At 43.3% G+C, this 19,590-nt stretch overlaps 1 protein-coding gene across 3 annotated transcripts in view; it reads right to left on the bottom strand.

Moving 5' to 3' along the window:
* Nucleotides 1-19,590, bottom strand: part of AFAP1L2 (actin filament associated protein 1 like 2) — a 111,035-nt gene that overhangs the window by 25,425 nt on the left and 66,020 nt on the right. For all 3 annotated transcript variants that reach the window (XM_067537038.1, XM_067537036.1, XM_067537037.1), the window contains exons 3-5: nucleotides 19,060-19,137; nucleotides 13,568-13,662; nucleotides 3,743-3,833 (exon numbers count right to left, since the gene is read on the bottom strand). In XM_067537038.1, the coding sequence (XP_067393139.1) occupies nucleotides 3,743-3,833; nucleotides 13,568-13,662; nucleotides 19,060-19,137 (264 nt within the window). The remainder of the gene's footprint in view (nucleotides 1-3,742; nucleotides 3,834-13,567; nucleotides 13,663-19,059; nucleotides 19,138-19,590) is intronic.

The raw sequence follows: 19,590 nt of genomic DNA, 5'->3' as shown, positions 1-19,590 counted from the left end.
GAAAGAATCTGATGTGAAACTGGCAAAAACTGAAGGGTTTTTTTAATTTGTGGGGGATGGAACCGACAGTGCAAATTTTTGTCAGCAGAATTCTAATCCTCAGACTCGGAGCACTGGGGAGTGTGACACTGAGGGGGGCAGCTGTGACCCAGAGGCCCATTTGGGGGTCACTACTCTGTGTCAGCAACTCATCAGGCCTGACACATTCATTACAGCTCAGACACTGGTATCATGAGGTTTATTTAAAAGGTGACATGTAATATATCGTTTGAAATCTGACACCACGCAGGTCATTAACTTCCCTGTGAAGTGTTGGTAAAAAACTCGGTAGGGGAAATTACAGATATTGTCTGATGTTGCGGTCTGGAGATGGTAAACAGAAAGGGGTTAAAACCGGTTTCGTCTATATAAAGAAGAAAGAAAAAAAATGGCAGCAGAAAGAGGGCTCCCAGAAAGAGGGCTCTGACCTGCTGCCTCCGGCTCAGCCAGTGGTCAACCCTCCTGCAGCTTTGTACGGTGTGACTGTCAGCACAAGAATGTTTGTACAAAATATGCCTTGTGAGGAACCTTTTGAAAATTAATACCTCACTGATCATTAATATTCTAGCAACATGTGTGTGTGTCGCATGCATTAAGACTTATGGATATATGATGGAATTATGACTAACGTGAGTTTACATGTCAGGGGCAGTTGGTAAACAGGTCTTCCCTAGACAAAGGAACGTGCATTTGATTCTCTGTCCGGTCCAGTCTTCAGGCAAAAGACAAGGAAGGTCCATGGGTGTGTTGGGGTCACCTTGCTGGTTGTAACCATGGCTGGTGGAAGCCAGAGTGGAGCTGTAGGGCTAGAGACAGGCTGCTGGGGTCAGAGCTGCTGAATCAGGGCTGTTGAGTGTGACAGTCCATATCCCTAGGCTCACCCCTTTACAAGACTATGATACATTTTGTACAAAGTATGCCTTGTGAGGAATCATCTGAAAACTCGTAATTGCTGATCATTATTGTCCTGGGAAAACGTGTGGGACAACATTGTATGTAAAGTTATAAGAGTCTACTGTATGACATTCCTGAGGCATGTTCCAAATTTAGAAAAGCAGCCACAAACCAGTTCCTCAAAGATAAAAGGCAAACTGACACCTGAGCCAGGTGTCAACAGAACCAAATGGACCATCACCTGGGTAAGTGGCAATTCTTTGGCAGAAAAAAGAGGTGTGAGCGAGAAATTTGCATCTTGGCAAAGAAACAGCTAAAAGTTCCTGTCCACACAGACTTTCTGCTGAACCTCCCCAGTTGGAGATGATTCTTGAAGAAGAGGGAAAGTGTAAAAAAGAGAAACAAACTCCCCGCATTACTTCTTCCTTTCTCTCTGTTCACGGCACCAACATGACCTGAAGGACAAGGAAAAGAACACTGGACTGGAAGAAGAGGTCCTGGCTGAAAGAACTCCAGCCAGTATGCTAGAGCATATGGTGAGAGAGACCTTTTGCTGTAAATTCATTTAGCTTGTTAAATTAGGCATTAGTTGCATTTTACCTTTTATTTCTTTGTAACCGATTCTGACTTTTATGCCTCATTACTTGTAATCACTTAAAATTTCTCTTTCTGTAGTTAATAAACTTGTTTTATTGCTTTATCTAAACCAGTATGTTTGAACTGAAGTGTTTGGAAAACTCCAGTTGAGATAATGGGAGTCGTGCGTATCATTTTCTATTAATAAAATGATGGACTTTATATGAGCTTGCATTGTGCAGGAACATACTGGGCTATACAAAACACATTTTGGGGGGCAAGTCTGGGATTAGGAATTTGCTGACATTGCTCTGTGGTGTAATTCAGGAATGGCTGGTTATAGCACTCTTACAATACAGCCCGGAGTAATTTACATGCTGGAGGCTGTGGCTGAGCAGACCAGGAGTGGTTGCTCCCACAGAAAAGCAGTGGAAAAAGCACCCATGCTGGAGAATTGAGAGGAAACAGCTGTTCAACAGTCCAGATTGTACCCTGGGTAATGTATCCAGTTGCACAGACTTCAGGATATGGCAGGCATGCTTGTAAGCTGGTTGTGAGCATCCCAGGCTGGGAGCTACAGCAGTAAAGCATTATAAAGCACCCAGGGTTGCAGAGCAAGTGATGACACAACCCTTCAGTGGTCTGGATTGCACGCCAAACCGCATAACAGTATCTTTGCACTGTCTCTGCCAGGACTGCAGCCCAAAGAACTGAAAATCACCTATTTTTCTTTCTAAGAGTGATTTACCCACCAGTTTTCCTGGAGGTAGGGTTTTCCTTGCACTCACAAGGCCCAGTAACTGCCCCCAAAGTGTTGATCAGGAGTAACAGAGCAGAATTTGGCCTGCAGTATTCTAACCGAAGTGGAGCCATTTAGATAAAATGACACCTTTAAGACCCAACCAATCAAGGGTGAGGTTTTGCAAATGCAAACCCAAACCTGCCTTCCTCGTTACAGAGATGGGACAATACCGAACGCTTTTATCTGCACCTCCCCAAACTATGCTTTGGAGAAAATGGAAACTAATCCAAGCCCACCCTGGTCAGTGACTAGCTGAGTCAGGGCCCATGCTGCAAAGAAGGAGCTGATTTAAACACAGAAAGAGACTGATGCAGATGGGGAGATAAATAGGAGCTAATACTCCAACCCACTCCACTTAACTGCACCTGATTACATCATTCACCTTAACCTCAAACTAAGTCTGTCCCATCTCATACAAATCTGATGTTATCTCTGTTTAGCAGTGTAATTTACTGGATCATGAAAAGAGATGATGAAGAACGATGTAGATATCCTATTTGTGTTGCTGTAGCTCTCAATGGCCCCCATCAGGATCAGGGCCTCCATTGTGCTAGGTGCTGTACAAACACATAGGAAGGTACAGTCCTTACCCCAAAGAGAGGACTATTAAAGTAAATTAACCCCACAAGATTTCAAGCTATGTCCCCCACTTTGTTTCTTTGTCAAAAACATTAAAGCTCAGTGTTGCACAGCTGGGTCTCTAGCTCTGCTCACACAACAGTCATGAATTCTGATCCAAATCATCAGTCTTACTTGTTATCCTTCACTCTGAATTCCTGGTTTTGGTACATGATACTGTAAGAGGTGACAGTCTAGTGGTCTAGATCATTGCAATTTATAAGCAGTCACATTTTACATAAAGGATACATTTATAAAGAGTTTATAAATAGTTAATAAAAGATGAAGACCTGTTTTAATAAATGCTTAATCAATTCTTATAGGTTGTTATAAAGTCCAATATATCAATAGGTTTCATAGATTTTAAGGCCAGAAGGCACCATTAGATCGTCTAGTCTGATCTCCTATATATCACAGACCATTGAATCTCAGTTACCTCGGTCTTCAGTCCAATAACTTGTGTTTGGCTAAAACATCTCTTTCAGAAAGTTACCCAGTTTTGATTTGAAGACTTCAGGAAATGGAGAAGCTACCAAGCTTTATAACATTTTATACTGATGTGTTTATAGCCATCTGTAATACATATTGCTCTTGTCTATAGCAGATGTATAACATCTACTAGTCATTTATTAATTCTTTATAAATTATAAATGTACCCTTCTTATAACCAACAAATACACAGGGATCAAACTTGTATCAGTTATAAAGAATTGTATGGAAGTATTTTTGTTCAATTCTTTCCACAAACATTGAGTTCTGCATCTCACTTTAGTTAATGATAGTCTTGAAACATAAAGAACCAGTCTGATGTACCATTCAGAGAGTTGTCATATGGCTCAGCCTCTTCATAATATCCCTCTGGAGACTCAGTCTTGGGGATTGAAGGCTGTTTCATTTCTGTAATCTGCGGAATGAATAAATAAAACAAGCATATTTTTAGATGAAGAGCTGAACTCTCAAAAACATTGAATAACCCTTTTTGGTAATGCTAAAGTGTGGCCCAAGGGAGATGACCTTTTAGATGTGCACTTCATGACCTCTGGATAAATGAGTTCAGATTTAAGGAAAGACACACTGGTAAGTGCTAATATTTCACTGGCTTTCAACGTACAGTTCATTGAATTAGGTTTCAAGGAGTATTGTGATGCTGCACTTGGCAGTTCTTATACAATGTCACAACATTGTGGGGCTTTAAACAGTCAACTCTTCAATTTTCCTGAAATCCTCAATTTTTGGTACATAGGACAGACCCTGGAAAAACTGCAGTCATCTCGTTCCTTCTAGCCATGGACCTATTCCGGCTCTACCAGTAAATGGGAGTTTTGTCATTTGTTTGAATGGACTCCTTTCATGGGGTCTGTCAGTACAGATGTCTGCACATAAGCGATCTGTTTCAATTGGGGATGAAGTTCAACACTAAGGAGAATAGTGACAGAGTACCTGAGGGGTGGACAGTTGGCAGGAGAGGTAGAACTACCTGCCTTTAGCCCAACCAGGCATTTGAAGTCTATTACCCTATCTCAAATCCCCTAACTGAAAGTCCATTGCCAGTAGGTCACACAGCACAAAATCCCAAGTTAGAAAACACACCAGGCGTCTTTAAAGTCAATCTGAGTAAAAATGAAGGAAGTAGATAAACAGCACTAAAGTGAAACGAACCTTTGAAAAGAGTCCAAATGCTGGAAAAACCCTGTTGCATCTGCCAAATCCCTCCCAAAACCACAAGCTGCCAGAGAAAACGTTCCTTGATCTCTTGGAAATACCAGCACACAAGCGGGGGGGGGGGAGGGTGGTGTAACCATTCCTACAATTGCACCTGACTTCGCTGACCTGCAAACCTGAATGCAGTACCAGGAGGTGCTCTGCTAGTACAGTGATGATTGCAGTATAAAACCTATACAGAATAGAATAGCGGGTGCAGTGGGAGGGGAGTGCAAGAGGAGGCTGTGATGCTACCATCCTGTAGCTTAGCCCTTCTCCTCCGTTTGTCCGACATCAAACATTTCCTGTCACAGGCCGCGCATAATATAACACAGCCCGTATCTGCTGTTCACCAGAAAGGTTTTGTTCATGCAACTCATTTAAAAACAGCTGAAGGTGAGTTATTTTAGCTACTGGCAGTTATTTTCTTAGTATCCAGGTTTTGATGTGCTCTGAATGACAAGTGTCTGAGCTAGATTTTAGTTGATACCAGCCTTAAACCTCAGTTCTGGGGAGCGGGCTGGGAGTTCCCTTCAGCCTGCAATGGCACTGTACATAGGAACTGAAACCTCACTCGTGTCTGGAGTATAGCGGCAGCGCCTGGCAGGCGATGAGGGGGACACGTTCCCCACCCCACTCCTGTTGAAGACCCTTTCAGCACATGGCTAGGAATCATACATTCAATCCTGGCTGCCTGCACAATTGTTTGTCATGGTTGCATCCGGCCAAGGGAGCGGAGAGGGTGATGGGCGAGCTCCGTCACAATATAGGCAGGGACAAGGGGGTTGGAGGACCATATTGATTCAGTGCCTCCCCTCAGAGCCCCGGTCTGCAGAGTTCCTATGGAGCACTAGTGCAAATTACAGCTGCTACTCCTCCCCTGGCATCAACCTCAAGGAGGACCATAAAGCCCTGAAATTGACAAGAAAACCAGGTGGGAGCAGGGCCAAAAGCCCTGGGGCGGCTGGATCCCGGCTTCCCTCTGGGAGCCGAGATGGGAGAAGCCACAGACAGCTGGACAACAGGTCCAGGCTGCGAGGGGAGAAGCCACCCATGAAATTAACGAGGCTGCCCATCCCAGCGGGGTGGTGGAGCGAGAAGCCAGGACAGCTGGACCCCACTCCCCAGGAGTGAGAAGCCCCAGGCTGCTTCCCCTGGCTCCCAGTGGGGAACGGGGATGGGAGAAGCCCAGGGCTGGCTCCTGACAGGGAAGGAGAGTGGGAGGGGAGCAGCAGGAGCCAGCCTGTGTGGCTTCTTGCAGGGATCTGAGAACCTGGTCTCCCAGCTAGTGGTGAGGATGCGCTCCATCGACCCAAGGAGGGTCGTGTGGACGTCAGTCACTGTTATTGCTGTGGTGGCTGCAAGTCAACCTATGTTATGTTGACTTACTTTTTAAGTGTAGACAAGGCCTAAGTGAATCAGCAGCCTGTGGCTAATGGCTAGCTGGAACCTCTGTCCTTACTAAGGAGTATATTGATGCTAGCTGTTTTGTCTAAAGAGCTGAAATAGTTCAATATGAATTACGACACGAGGGAGCCATGCCTCAAAGAGCTGCCCTCAGGCAGCTGAGGACATGGCTCATGGTCTCCAAAGCACTTTGGGATCCCTTCAGCACAAAATGCTCTGCATAAATGCCACAGTCGGAAGACAGGATACTAGGGTAGATGGACCATACTCAGTATGGCCGTTCTTATATGTATAGCACCATTCAGCCAGGAGAGGAATTATTGCGTTCTTACATGAACCCACTAACCTGGACTGTTGCCTTACCAGGCTTTGAAGGAGAATATTAACACTGCAGTAACTTCCAGTCTAGCCAGTGTACAGGGGTATAGTCTGGGTTGGTATTCGGGGAAGTGACCTGAGAGTCAAGACCTCTGGCTTTGGCTAGCTAGCAGTGAGCAGACCCATGGTGTCACCACAGGCAAGTCCCTGACTTTTCTCAGTCGCTACCTCTGCAAAATAGGGGTAATTCTTACTTACCTTTGCAAAATGCTTTAAGAAGAGGCCCTCTCCACATAGAGCTGCTAAGCATTAGTAGTATGCTTTCGGTTCGGTTTTTGAGGACAGGTAGGAAAACGCTGGTAAAATGTTCCCCATAACATTTAAATGCTTAAGAACGTAAGCTAAAGCATTCAATTAGAAAAATAAACACTCAATAGCTTGTAGCCAGTTATTTTAGTTTATTGTTCATTTATTGTGTGATGTTCTGTTATATCATATATAATCATTGTATGCTAAATAGAGTAGGATTATAAAAGTATAAGATTATCAGTCATTAGAAGGGATAATTATGTATTAGGTATCTAAGTAAGCAGGGCTGAAATGGTAGGCCTACAGGCTAAGGCTGTAAGATTTTAGCTTAGCCATACTAGGTCGTAGGCTTAAGAAATGCTCAACATAAGTAAGTAAACCAGCGTCACAAGATTATGGGGAAATACCAATGAGTGATATTGTGAAAAATTAACTGTAAGAGTAATTTTTTGCTTACACGATTACTGGTAGTTCCACTTTTCTATGGTGCACTGTGTGTGTAAACTCTAATAAGGTAGAGTCAGAATCACATTGTAAAAAGAGGGTGACCAAATTAGGAAAATTGAGCTCTCTATGGGAAACTCCAACAGGAACCATCCCTATACTGATGATCAGTTGCCAAGGTAGCCATCAGACCTTAAGAATATTGTCAGGGATGTGAGTAAGACGATATTTGTAACTTGTGCATTGGTCATTATAGAATTTCTATATGCCTGGGTAATCATAACTTTAACTGTAACTTTAATAAAGCTTGTAAAACAGACTAGACCTTGTACTTGGGAAATGTATGTGAGGTCAATCTCCTTGGTCTATATGTGTTCCTAGGGGCTCTAAATCTAAAGCAAGAAGCAGAGGTGACTTTCACTCTATTGAGCTTGAAAATGTAGCCACCAGAGCCGAACCCCCGGTGTCATACCATAGCATTATTAAATTCACTTTAAATAAGATAAAAGCCTACACGCTTTACTGAGTGCACTTCCTCAGCCAGGGAATAGTTCTATAATTGACATCTGCGGCAGACTGGCCGTTGCAGCCAGCTAACATTATATGTGGCAGAGAATTTAAAGTGGTAAACATATCGGGAAGACATCTTTGTCTACGTAAAACCCGCCCCACTGTGACTTCTTCCAATGCTGTCCAATGAAGTGTTGGGGAGGGGAAGGTTACTTTGTTTCACACAGACAATGGAAAACAAAAGAGACGAGGTGGGACCAGGCTTCAGCTTCTTTAGAAGTTATTTTTTTCTCCTTCCCAAGAGGCATGGGATTCTTTGGTCTCTAGCTTAGATCAAAAATATACTGCACTGCATTATCCAAGCCAGTCTGGTCATTTCAGAACATTTGGCCATTTTACAATGGCACAACAGAGCACGCACACCCTAACAAATATCTGATGGTATCGTACAGGAATGGCCCAGAGCTCAGCAATTTCTATGCCAATAAGTGGGAATGGGGTGATAAGACACTAGTGTGTTTTCACAGGGGCCGCTGAAAGCATGTGGTGAAAAGTGGAGCAAAGCCCAGACCTGCTAGTTAGTGCTGACGCATGGCAGGAGAACAAGGAGAGAGGAGGAATTAAGCATATACAAGGCCTGACCCAAAGGCCATAGAAGTTATTGTTATTTAATGTTTATATTGTGGTAGCACCTAGATCTCACTCAAAACAAGCCCCCCCCATTGCGCTAAGCATTGTGCATACGCACAGTCAAGTCTCAGCCTCCCACTGATTTCAGTGGGTTTTGGATCAGACCCACTTACGCCTGGCTCTTGCACTGACAAAAAGGAACCTAGAAAAGAAACACTGTAAGTGCCCTGTCAGATAATGAACAGCTATTCCTGACACGGCGGATAATGAACCCCTACACCGCGTCCTCATTCTACAAGCAACTTCCCACACTTGGCTTTAGAGACCAGAGTGGTTCCTTTGTAGCTTTCGGTTTCTGCTCGTTAAACTCAACCTCCGTAACAGCAGCACTCTATGGTCATTAAGTTCAAAGTGATGAGCGGATGTGATTTTTCAGTCTCTACCACTCTCTTTATTCTCCCTCCACATTAAAAAAAAAGCCAAGATCCCAGGGTTTTTATCATTGCAGTTTCCACCTCACTCATCACCGCCATTCTTTACACCTCAGTGACAGTACGGAACTGCGGGATGCACACAGCGCTGTTAGGGAAACAGGTACATTTAGCTAAAGGAGAAAAATGTCCTCAGACTGAGAGCAGCTGAGCCGGACTTCACCACGCAGTCACTGAAGAGAATGGGACATAGGCAAAACCAAAGCCTATTTTTTGCGGCTGTCCAATATGTTTATGAGCAAGTGTGAGGTAAATTGGTTGGATACTAAATGAGGGCCGGATGGTAGCATGCTGGTGAACAGGGAGCATGCAGACCCGAGCCTTCACAGCCAACATGGCTCAGCACTGGGGAGAAGCTTATGCCTGGTGCAGATTACTTCCCCATTGGGAACAAGAGAGAACCGAGAACTCAGACAACACAACCTTTGCTGACAGCTTCTGGACAACTAGCCCACAGTGGAAAGTCCTATAGCAGGGTTGTCAAACTCGCTCAAAGTGACGGGCCGAAATCACAGAACCTCTGCTTTGAAGGGGCCATACAATGCTCTGGACAGGCACTCTGCCCATTTTCAGTGGCGCAAAGTCACTGACATTTCACTGCTTACTTTCGGCGGCCGGGATCAAAGAAGTTCTTCTAAAATGCAGACCGCGGGCCGTATGTTTGACACCCCTGTCCTATAGCTTCTAAGCATGCTGATCAGTCTTCTAAGAATTTGAGTATTTTTAAACACAGGCTGATGAAACCACATCCACTTAATTACATCATCCCCCAGGCCAGGCCCTAGAACCCAGCAACTATAGGAGTTATTGCTGATTGAAATACACACAGCAAATTCCTACAAACAAACAAACAACCCCCCTCCCTTAATTGCAGTGTAGATGTTCAGGCTCAGGCCACCACAGTTAAACAGAAACTCAGGCTGAGCCCCACCAACCCGAGTCAGCTGGCATGGGCCAGCTGTGGGTGTGTAATTGCAGTGTAGACAGACCCTCAGCTGCTCTGCTCAGAGCAAGCGTAATCCATATGTGGTTGACATGCACGCACAGTCTTAGGAGCACTGTTGTGTGGATGTAGGGCGTGTTTCAGGCATGCAGAAGTATGATGATTACACACTTACAGCCAGATGTTCAAAACAGTTCTGCACTTGGGCTGGGCGGGAGAATTTTTTAGATTAAAAAAAAAAAAATCTTTATCCCAAATCAGGACAAAAAAAGAGTCACATTTTTGAAAAAATTTCAGTAACTGACAAAGCGCGGGGGGAGGGGCGGAGTTCAGGACAATGGCAAGTATAAATTATCTAATGAAAAACATTTCATTTTGATTACGACCTTTTTTCTTTCTAGTATAAAATTAAATTTTGAAATAAATGGTTTTGAACTGAAAAATCTCAACTTTTCATTTTTTCAACGTTTTTTCAAGTCGGGAAATTTACTGAAAAGGACCCTTTGCTGTGAGCAGTTTTGATTGAAACAAATTGGCATTTTGTAGTGGAGAGGGAAAAAAAGTCAAAAAAATTCATGACCAGCACTCACAAGCTGGGCCAGAATGTTAAAAAAGCTCAACGCATCAGACACTGAGTCTTTGGGAAATCTAGCCACTAGTCTCACAATGGGATAGAAGCACTCTGAAAAATCTGGCCTGTATTTAGGTGCCTAAATTAGAGCTGAGCTTTTTTGAAAATCCAACCCCCAAATTTCTCTAGTGTAAACCTGGTCTTCCTAAATGCATGGAAGGATTAATCTTGCCCCTGTTTCGAATCTGTTCTCAGAATATTGGGAACGAACTCTGGAGTCTTTTTTAAGACTGGAACCAGCCCTACAGGTCCCTCTCCCATCATAACAGTTAGATACAGATATTTCATTTTCAGCACTGGGATTTTTGTGTGATTTGGTTTTTCAAGTTCAGAGTTAGCCGGATGCCAAGATGGGGAAGAAGCTCTGTTTCCAGCCAGAGCTGCAATCATCCCAGCACCTGGCCCCATGGCAGACTGCACAAGCAGATGTGCTGGCAACTCTTGAAACTGTCTCTAGGCCTGTCAAATACAGAAAGACTCTCCAGTTGTCCTAGGTGGAAGGGCTGTTTCCCTCCCTGCCCCCACTTGCACTTTAGTCTCATTCATTCACTTGCTTCACCCCTCTTTAAATATGCAATTGAATTGCTTGCTCTCCAAAATCCATGTGAAGCCAAATGACAAGCAGAGCAGGCAGGTGCTGTGCCAGCATATCGTGCATGGCTCTGCCAAAGCACCATCATCCTGACCTCTGCTCGTCCAGCCCATGCTGTCTCTCTTGAGCAGAGTCAGTCAATCCCATTAAAGGTACACTGGGAAAAGAAAGTAGTATGGAGAGAGTGTAACACATGTAAAGTGTGTGCCACATTCCTCATTCACATAGAGGATAACATCCTACTATTGCTGCCATCTAACAGCATTATTCCTTTAGCTCAGGCTGTAGATGCTGAAGGTCCTAGGTTCAAACCCAGCTGACTGGATGTAAGAGTCAGTCATTACAAGGGCACCAGAGACGTGTGGTTTTGGGCAATTTTCAATTAATGGGGCGGGAATAAAAGAGGGGGATCAGGAAGGAGCCACTGATTTGTTGCTCACTGGAGGCACCTGGAAGCAACAGCAGGGGCAGAAGGAGGGCAGTGGTTTTTCCCATGCCTGCACTGTGCTAAGCTAGAGGTGCATTCCTGTATTCGTTCCACTGAACAACCAGGAGACGTTGCCTCTAAGTTTCCCACAGTCAGAGCCAGTGTGTGTCTCACTCAGCCTGTGCAGCTGTAGCTCCTCCGGCCATGTCGCACAGCACAGGCTGCATGATAAGAGCTACATCTGCTTGCTGAGTCTCAGGCAGGCTTTCCTTTTGGCACGGGACTGTTTTGCTACCCCAGCCTGTGGCCTCATCTACCCATCTCGCTACTGCTAATGCTGCCACCTCCTCCACCAGGAAAAGCACCCCTGGCGAGAAGATACACACATCTCACGGCTCTGTGTCACAAATGAGGGCTGCCTTCCCTTCTCAGCACAATGCTTCCAGGGAGAGCACAGGCAGCTTTAACAATTAAGCCGGATGGGTTAGCTGGAAAAACTCCCCAGGCTCTGGATTATATCCATTAGGACAACTGCAGTGCATCTAAAAGGCTTCTGTTTTAATCTAGCTCCTTTTCAGGCTTCATTTTCCCAGCACCCTTAAATGACATCCATCCACTGAACTCCCTTATAGCAAAGACCCTTTATGCTAATCCCTCATCTTGCCCTCTGACTTCTCCTCCCTTTTAAAGGAACAGTTTCTCCAATGAGCCCCTAGCAATCACTACCCCCTCCCTTCCACCACATCCACCCACCCACTAACCCCTCTCTTTCAAGTCTGCCATCCTTTTACATCAGAAAGTCCTTACTGCTGAGATTCCCATGTCTGATCAGCTCCTAAACAGTAAGCCCCACTTGTCAGTGTCTCTGGAGGATAGCAAAGGCTGCTCTTTTGGCAAGGAAACAAAATCCCACTGAAAGCCAACTGTGATGAACTGTAACCTAATTAAATGTATAACTGCCCCATGGAAAAATCCAAAGGAACTTTGTAGACTTTTTTTGTACAAAATCTCAGGGAAACCTGAATCATGTATAATCGGTCTCTCAAGAACACACACACATTCAGCAAACCCTTAAGTCCCCCCAAAAACATGCCTAGGGGAGGAAACTGCACACAATTAGGATGCAACTTGCACTATAACCCCCATCCCACACCCCAATCTGCAGAGCAGATACAGGAGCTGCTATAGTGTTAGCAGCTGCACTCTAAGCCCAAAGAAAGAGAAAGAGAAGCGCCTTAAACTCCAGCAGAGGGGATAAGATGGTGGGGCACATGAGCCCTTCGTCACAGGAAGAAAGCTTGCAAACACTCTGAGTCTTACATGTAACAAACTCATTTGAATTCTGTAGGGAGACACGGACAGATTTAACTTTCCTAAGACCCCTTTAAGGCCCTGAATGGATTAAACCTACAGTGGAGCAAAGGGAAGAGCAACGTTAATCCAGCTTCCTTTTGGCTTCTGCCTGGAACCCTTGCCACGGTGCAGGTCCTGATACTCATGTTCTGCCTCAATCTGACACATCCCCTTGGCTGCAGGTTTCATAAGAAACTGCCATGCAGGAAGGGAACAATGGTCTAGTGTCTGGTAGCCTGTCTCTGAAAGTGGACCATGCCAGATGCTAGCAAACCCCCTTGCCTTCCACATTAGTGCAGTGTTTAGGGAGACCAGATAGCAAGTGTGAAAAATTGGGACTAGGAGTGTGGGGATAATAGGCATCTATGTAAGAAAAGCTCTGAATATCAGGACTGTCCCTATAAAATCAGGACATGTAATCACCCTAGCAGCGTTACACAACAGAGAGAGAATATTGTCCTGATACCACATGGTAATTAATCTAATGGCCTGAAGTTTGAGGATTGTTACCCTTTTTAAGTTTATCCCAGGCAGTCCAGCCATTGCTGCTGCTGTTCTACATCTCAAAGGAGATTTTCAAAGACAAGTGGCAGTTAGGTGTCTAGCTCATACTTCTTTGAAAATCTCCCCTTCTAGTTAACTCTGCTTGTTTTGAAACTTACTGGCATGAAGCGGTTTGCCTCAATAACATTCAGTTAGAGAGAGAGAGTTTTGTGTATTACATATGTTATACGCTGCATCATTTTAAAAAAGTTGGCAGTTCTTACAGCCAGTGTGTGCTATGAAGAATGTAAAGGTATAAAATTCTATCACTGGAGATAGATTAGATTAAATAGTAAAACAGTGAAGAGAAAAAGGAGCGATGCAGAATCAAACACATACTATTTTTGGAGGAGGAAGGTCCGGCAGACTCTTCTGAGGAGGAGATGAATGGTGTCCTGATTTCCCATTGGACAAAGAGTCTCCGCAAGCCAGTGCTACAACCAGAAACAAACAGGAATAATGACATCCGACATGTCCCAGCAATGCGCTTATTACCTAGCGCTGGTGTAGCAACGTCCTTGTGCTACCTTATATTTTAGTAGGAAGCAGAGCGTTAATTAGGGAGTCTGCTTTGATGTTTCTTTGCGACCATGTCATTTCAGGCCATAGCCAAGAATACAGTGCTATAGTACCACAGCTAAGGAACCAGTTCTCTTGGTAGAAGCTCTTATTGTTTTGAAATGTTTTTCCTCTTGGAATGAAAACTATGAAGATCAAAATATCTTTTAAAAAAAATCACTTAACTTGTAATGCTAAGTTCTATATTGAGCTGTTCTAAAATGTTCACTCTGTTATTACTCTGCAGTACGTGGTTTAACTTGCAGGCAAAAAGAAAAATCACTTTCACTCTCCCAGTTCCACTCCTCTAACATCCTTAAAAACAAAGGGCCAGATTCTCAATTGGTGGACATCACGTAGCCACACTTCAGTGGAGGTCCCTGCCTAAAGTATTCTAAGGAGAAAGTTTCAATAGTTCTTTCTCTTTAGGGAATACATACGCCATCATGCTCTCATATCAATCTATTGCACCACAGTTGTAATATAAGGAACAGATTTATTTCCTACAAAAAAGGGTTCCTATTGAATTTTGTCACCTTGTAAAAGGAATCGTAGCTTGTAGCCATTTTGATTAGGCCTTAGGAATTTCAAAGGTTTTTGGGAGGCAGCATGACATAGTGGGTAAAGCAGAGGACAGCGAGTCAGGGGATCTTCTGAGAGTTCATTATATTCCCAGCTCTACCACTGATACCCTCTGTAGCTGGGCTAATCACCGATTTCTGTGTCTCCATTTCCGCTCCACAAAACGGGGATAACACCACTCACTTCAAGCACCGAGGTGCAAAGTCTAGTAACTAATGCATTTATATAGAACCCTATAGCCAAGGAAAAGATTGCTATAAAAAAAAACATATGGCCAAATCCTCAGTGGGCATTATCAGCATAGCTGCAGTGGTATACACCAGCTGAGAACCTGGCACTGTGAGTGGGGTGGAGTTTCAAACAGGCCTAAGAAGGGAGGATGGTTCTGTGATTCAGGTGTTAATCTGGGCCTCAGGAGACACAGGTTCAACTCCTGCTCCACCACAGACTGCTGGTGTGATCCTGCACAAGTCATTTAGACTTTCTGTGCCTCAATTTTCCATCTGTAAAATGGATATAATAGCACTATCCTAATTCACGGGAGTGTCATGAGAATACCTTAAAAAGGTAAAGGGAGCCATACAAGTGCCATGAATAGAGATGGGAATTAGGTGCCCAACTCCCTTTGAATTGATCCTTTGAAAAGTCCAGCCTCACTCTCTATGTGAATAGGGACAGCATAAATTAGAATGGTCAGGGGGCGGGGCCTTTCCTAGTGGAGGTTACCATGGTGCTCAGAAGACATTGGCATGAACTTCGCTGCTTATTTACAAAACTTGGAAATATAAGTTGGACCCACACTGCTCCATTTCTGTCTCAGTCTCAGCAGCCACAATGGCAGCTCTGAATCTGCATCCTATAATGAGCTTCTGCGGTCGTGCCAGAGGCATCAGGACAATCTGAAACACACTGTGACGTAATTTCCCAGGCTGGCTGGCTGCTACCTGTGGTGAAGCTTCTCTGCTTCCCTTGTTGTTAATGCTGGACAACTTCATTAAGCAAAAAGGTCAGAGGCAGACAGTGCCAAGCAGCTCAGTTGGTCAATAGCAACCAAAAATATCTGCTTGCTTGACACAGCCATGACAGGCTGGGCTGCTCGGTTTCTTGCATGGTTGAAATTAAAATTAGTCGTCCCGTGGTTTAAAGCACAGTGTCTGATCACCAGCCTTGAAAAATGCTACTTTACTGCACCGCGCAGAGATGAAGAGATGGCCCTGCCCAGGCACTCCATGGTTACACTGCAAATACTCTGCTAACTAGCTGGTACTGGAGGCTTCCCTCTTCTATGGTGCATCAGTAAGTGATACTTTCAGGACTGACAGATTCCAAGACCAGACGGGAAGATTGTGATCATCTAGTCTGACCCCCTATATAACGCAGGCCAGAGAATTTCACTGTGCAAATTCTTGTATCAAGCCAAAAAACTATTATAATGTCTGTTTGTACTCTATTTTCTCTGCTTGTATTAGCAAAGAACAATAATTTATTTTTCCTTCCAATACATGGGGTATTTTTCAAGTAAATTGTGTCATCTTAGGAAATTTACCATGGTGAATTCAATTACTATGTCATAAAAAGATACCTCCAAAGGACTGTATTGCTCAGCTTATCATCTTATTAGTGCAATCTAAAGTAGATTCATTAATGAGAAACATTGTTGGCGATCCCTCACCTATTTATTTACATTTCTCTAAGCTGGTGTGATTGTCTTTAGGAAACATCTTACCTTGCACTCCTCCTAAAGAGAATGCTTTGAGTGCAATCCAATTGTGAATAGGTCCAGGTCCCGCTCTGCTAGCATGCACCCAGCACATATCATAGAATCACAGAATCGTAGGACTGGAAGGGACCTCGAGAGATCATTTAGTCCAGACCCTTGCACTTATGACAGAGCTAAGTATTATCTAGAAGACCATCCCTGACAGGTGTATGTCTAATTCGCTCTTAAAAATCTCCAGTGATGGAGATTCCACAACCTCCCTAGCCTGATAGTTAGGAAGTATTTCCTAATGCCCAACCTAAACTGTCCTTGCTGCAATTTAAGGCCATTGCTTCTTGTCCTATCTCCAGAGATTAAGGAAAACAATTTACCTTCCTCCTCCTTGTAACAACCTTTTATATACTTGAAAATTGTTATCATGTCCCCTCTCAGTCTTCTCTTCTCCAGACTAAACAAACCCAGTTTTTTCAATCTTCACTCCCAGGTCGTGTTTTCTAGACCTTTAATCATTTTTCTTGCTCTTCTCTGGACTTTCTCCAATTTGTCCACATCTTTCCTAAAATGTGGTGCCTAGAACTGGACACAATACTCCAGTTGAGGCCTAACCAGCACGGAGTAGAGCGGAAGAATTACTTCTCATGTCTTGCTTACAACTAGAGTCCTGCAAATCTGCAGATATCTGCTTCATATTCGCTGTTCTGCTTCATATTTGCACCCATGAATGCGGATATCCGCGGACCATTCTTGCGGATTGTGAATGAATGCAGATTCAAATTTTATATTTAAAGCCCAGTAAATCCACAGATACCCACTTTATATCTGCAGATATCTCTGGATCATTTTTTCAGATCATGGAACGGATGAAGATATACATTTTGTATCCACGCAAGGCTCTACTTACAACACTCCTGATAATACATCCTGGAATGATGTTCTCTTTGTTTACAACAGTGTTCCATTGCTGACTCATATTTAGTTTGTGATCCACTGTGACCCCCAGATCCCTTTCCACAATATTCTTTTCTAGTCAGTCTTTTGCCATTTTGTTTGCATGCAATTGATTGTTCCTTCCTAAGTGGAGTACTTTGCATTTGTCCTTATTGAATCTCATCCTATCTACTTCAGACCATTTCTCCAGTTTGTCCAGATCATTTTGAATTTTAATCGTATCCTCCAAAGCACTTGCAACCCCGCCCAGCTTGGTATTGTCCACAAACTTTGTAAGTGTACTCTCTATGCCAGTATCTAAATCATTGATGAAGCTATTGAACAGAACCAGTCCCAGAACTGATCCTTGGGCAGTCCCCAAGGATTAATATGCCTGCTGATTTTACTGGGACTCTGCATGGGTTCAGGAGTCCACATTAACACAATCAGGGCTTGAATGAATTAAACATTAAGGCCTTAATCCTGCAATTGACTGTGGATAAGCAGATCCTTGCACCTGCACAGACACCCATTCATTCAACAAGGTTCTGCACAGATGCAGGGTACCTGTGCACAGTCAGCCACAGAACTGTGGACCATAACTATGATTCAGGCCACACACACATAAAATTTAAGCTACAGAATTCAGTTTTTCAAAATAAAACTTAGAAGTTTAACTTGGACTGGGGAAATGGTTGAAAGAGAGAGTCTTAGGGAGTGATTGCAGATGGGCAGGCTCATAGCCCATGATAGGAAAAAGGTTGAAATAAAAACCAATTACAGCAGGATTTAATGGCCTGAAGCAGATCCATGGCTCACTGCATTGACCACCAGTGCAAGCTTTATTTTGTACGTCATTGGACCCAGGAGAGAGAAACCATCTGAATAAATCTTTCCATTGCCATTGATTTCCATGCTCAAGTCATGGTAGATAGAAGCAGACCTTCTTTGGCTATGGTTTAATATTATAATTATGCATGTCGTGGCAACTGACCAAGATGGTGACCCATTGTGATGGGGTTCTACACACACATAGTAAAAGAGAATGTCTCATTTCCAGAAGCATTTGAAGTCAATCCTGAATTTGGCTGCATGAAGCAGATTTAAACACAACAAAAATCATGGAACTAACATGACCTTTGCAGGCCATCAGATTGTTCCATTTGCTTGTGTGTTGTACCCCTTACCTTACGCTTAGTCTGGCTTGCTCTTTGAGGCAGGGACTGTCTCTTATGTTTGTATGGGGCTCCATTCTCAGCTGGCTCCTAGCCATGAATAATAATAACAACAGGCAGTGGCTAAAAGACTGATCTATATTTGTAAGCGTGAAGCTTTGAAGAAATGTGGTCCTTTGGAGTTTCCATAAATGTTGTGAAAGGGAGAAATTTTCATGAAATAATTCTGAAGTTTTTGGAGAATTCTTTCCCATGTTGTGAATACAAAACCAGGTGGATTTAGTCAGAACATTTTTGGAAGACAATCATGATCATTTCACCAAGGGTTATTGTTCTCAGTTTATACGGTCTGCAAAGTGCTAGGAACTTCTGGGGACATAGGAGGAGGTGCTGTGTAAATACAAGATATTATTTGTATACTGTGCATAAATAATTCATCTTGCGCCAGTTTAGATGATTTGAAACCATCAGTGGGATGGTGCAAAGCAACATGCTGAAAATATGAATCAAAAAAGTTTTGAGACATGAATTGACATGTTTTGTGTCTATACCAAATGGAATGGACCTTCTTTAAATATTTCAGTAGGGTAGCCTGAAGCAGCATATTTAGAAGGAAGACATTTTTATCCCAAAGTACTACCCTCAAAAGTGCTACTTCCACGAATAACCTCACTGTGTTAGCCAAAGGCATGGGAATATGTAAAAATATGGCAGTCATTCCACCCCTTCAGTTGGCTCAATTCTGCACCCACTGAAATCAGTGGGAATCATGTTAGAAGTCAATGGTGGTAGGATCAAGTCCTATGCTCCTTTATTCTCTCTCCGTTGGGAAGTTAAATCCCAGGTTACTGGTAGCGTAGATTCCATACCTTTGTCTTCTTTCTCCGGTGCACTTTGCTGTCTATTGACAGTCACTTTGTTCATGTAAATGTATTCCTCATCACCACCTGCAAACAAAGAGAAGGAGAGATGCCTTAGTGATCCGATCACATTCACACTGCTAACTTTTCACACCGATAGAAGCAAAATGTGTGAACATGTGTGTGTGTACATGTGCATGTGTACATTTTAGTCTATACTGAATGCAAAAAAATCCTAGCAATTATACAATGTTAAAGTCGAGAAATTAAACACTGAACAGTCAGGAAATGCCATAAGTTAAAATTTCTGCTTCAGTATTAGCTCAGCCAAACAGACCATCCTGGATATCTTATGGGGTGTATTAAATAAACTAAGTTTTAACAAGGAAAATAGAAATGATCAGGAATCTTGGAAATCCTTCACTTTTAAAAAAGTATGTAAAACTCTGGTTATTTTTGTATATAGCTCTAATAACTTATATACAATTTAAAAACCAAATTCATCTCTCTCTCTTTCTCTCATCTCTTCTACCTAGTCCC

The sequence above is a fragment of the Emydura macquarii genome, unplaced genomic scaffold (genome assembly GCF_026122565.2).
Source record: "Emydura macquarii macquarii isolate MOO-44397 ecotype Brisbane River unplaced genomic scaffold, CSIRO-AGI_Emac_v2 contig_3692, whole genome shotgun sequence".
NCBI classification, from domain to species: domain Eukaryota; kingdom Metazoa; phylum Chordata; order Testudines; family Chelidae; genus Emydura; species Emydura macquarii.
This window is presented reverse-complemented; position numbering and strand designations above follow the sequence as displayed.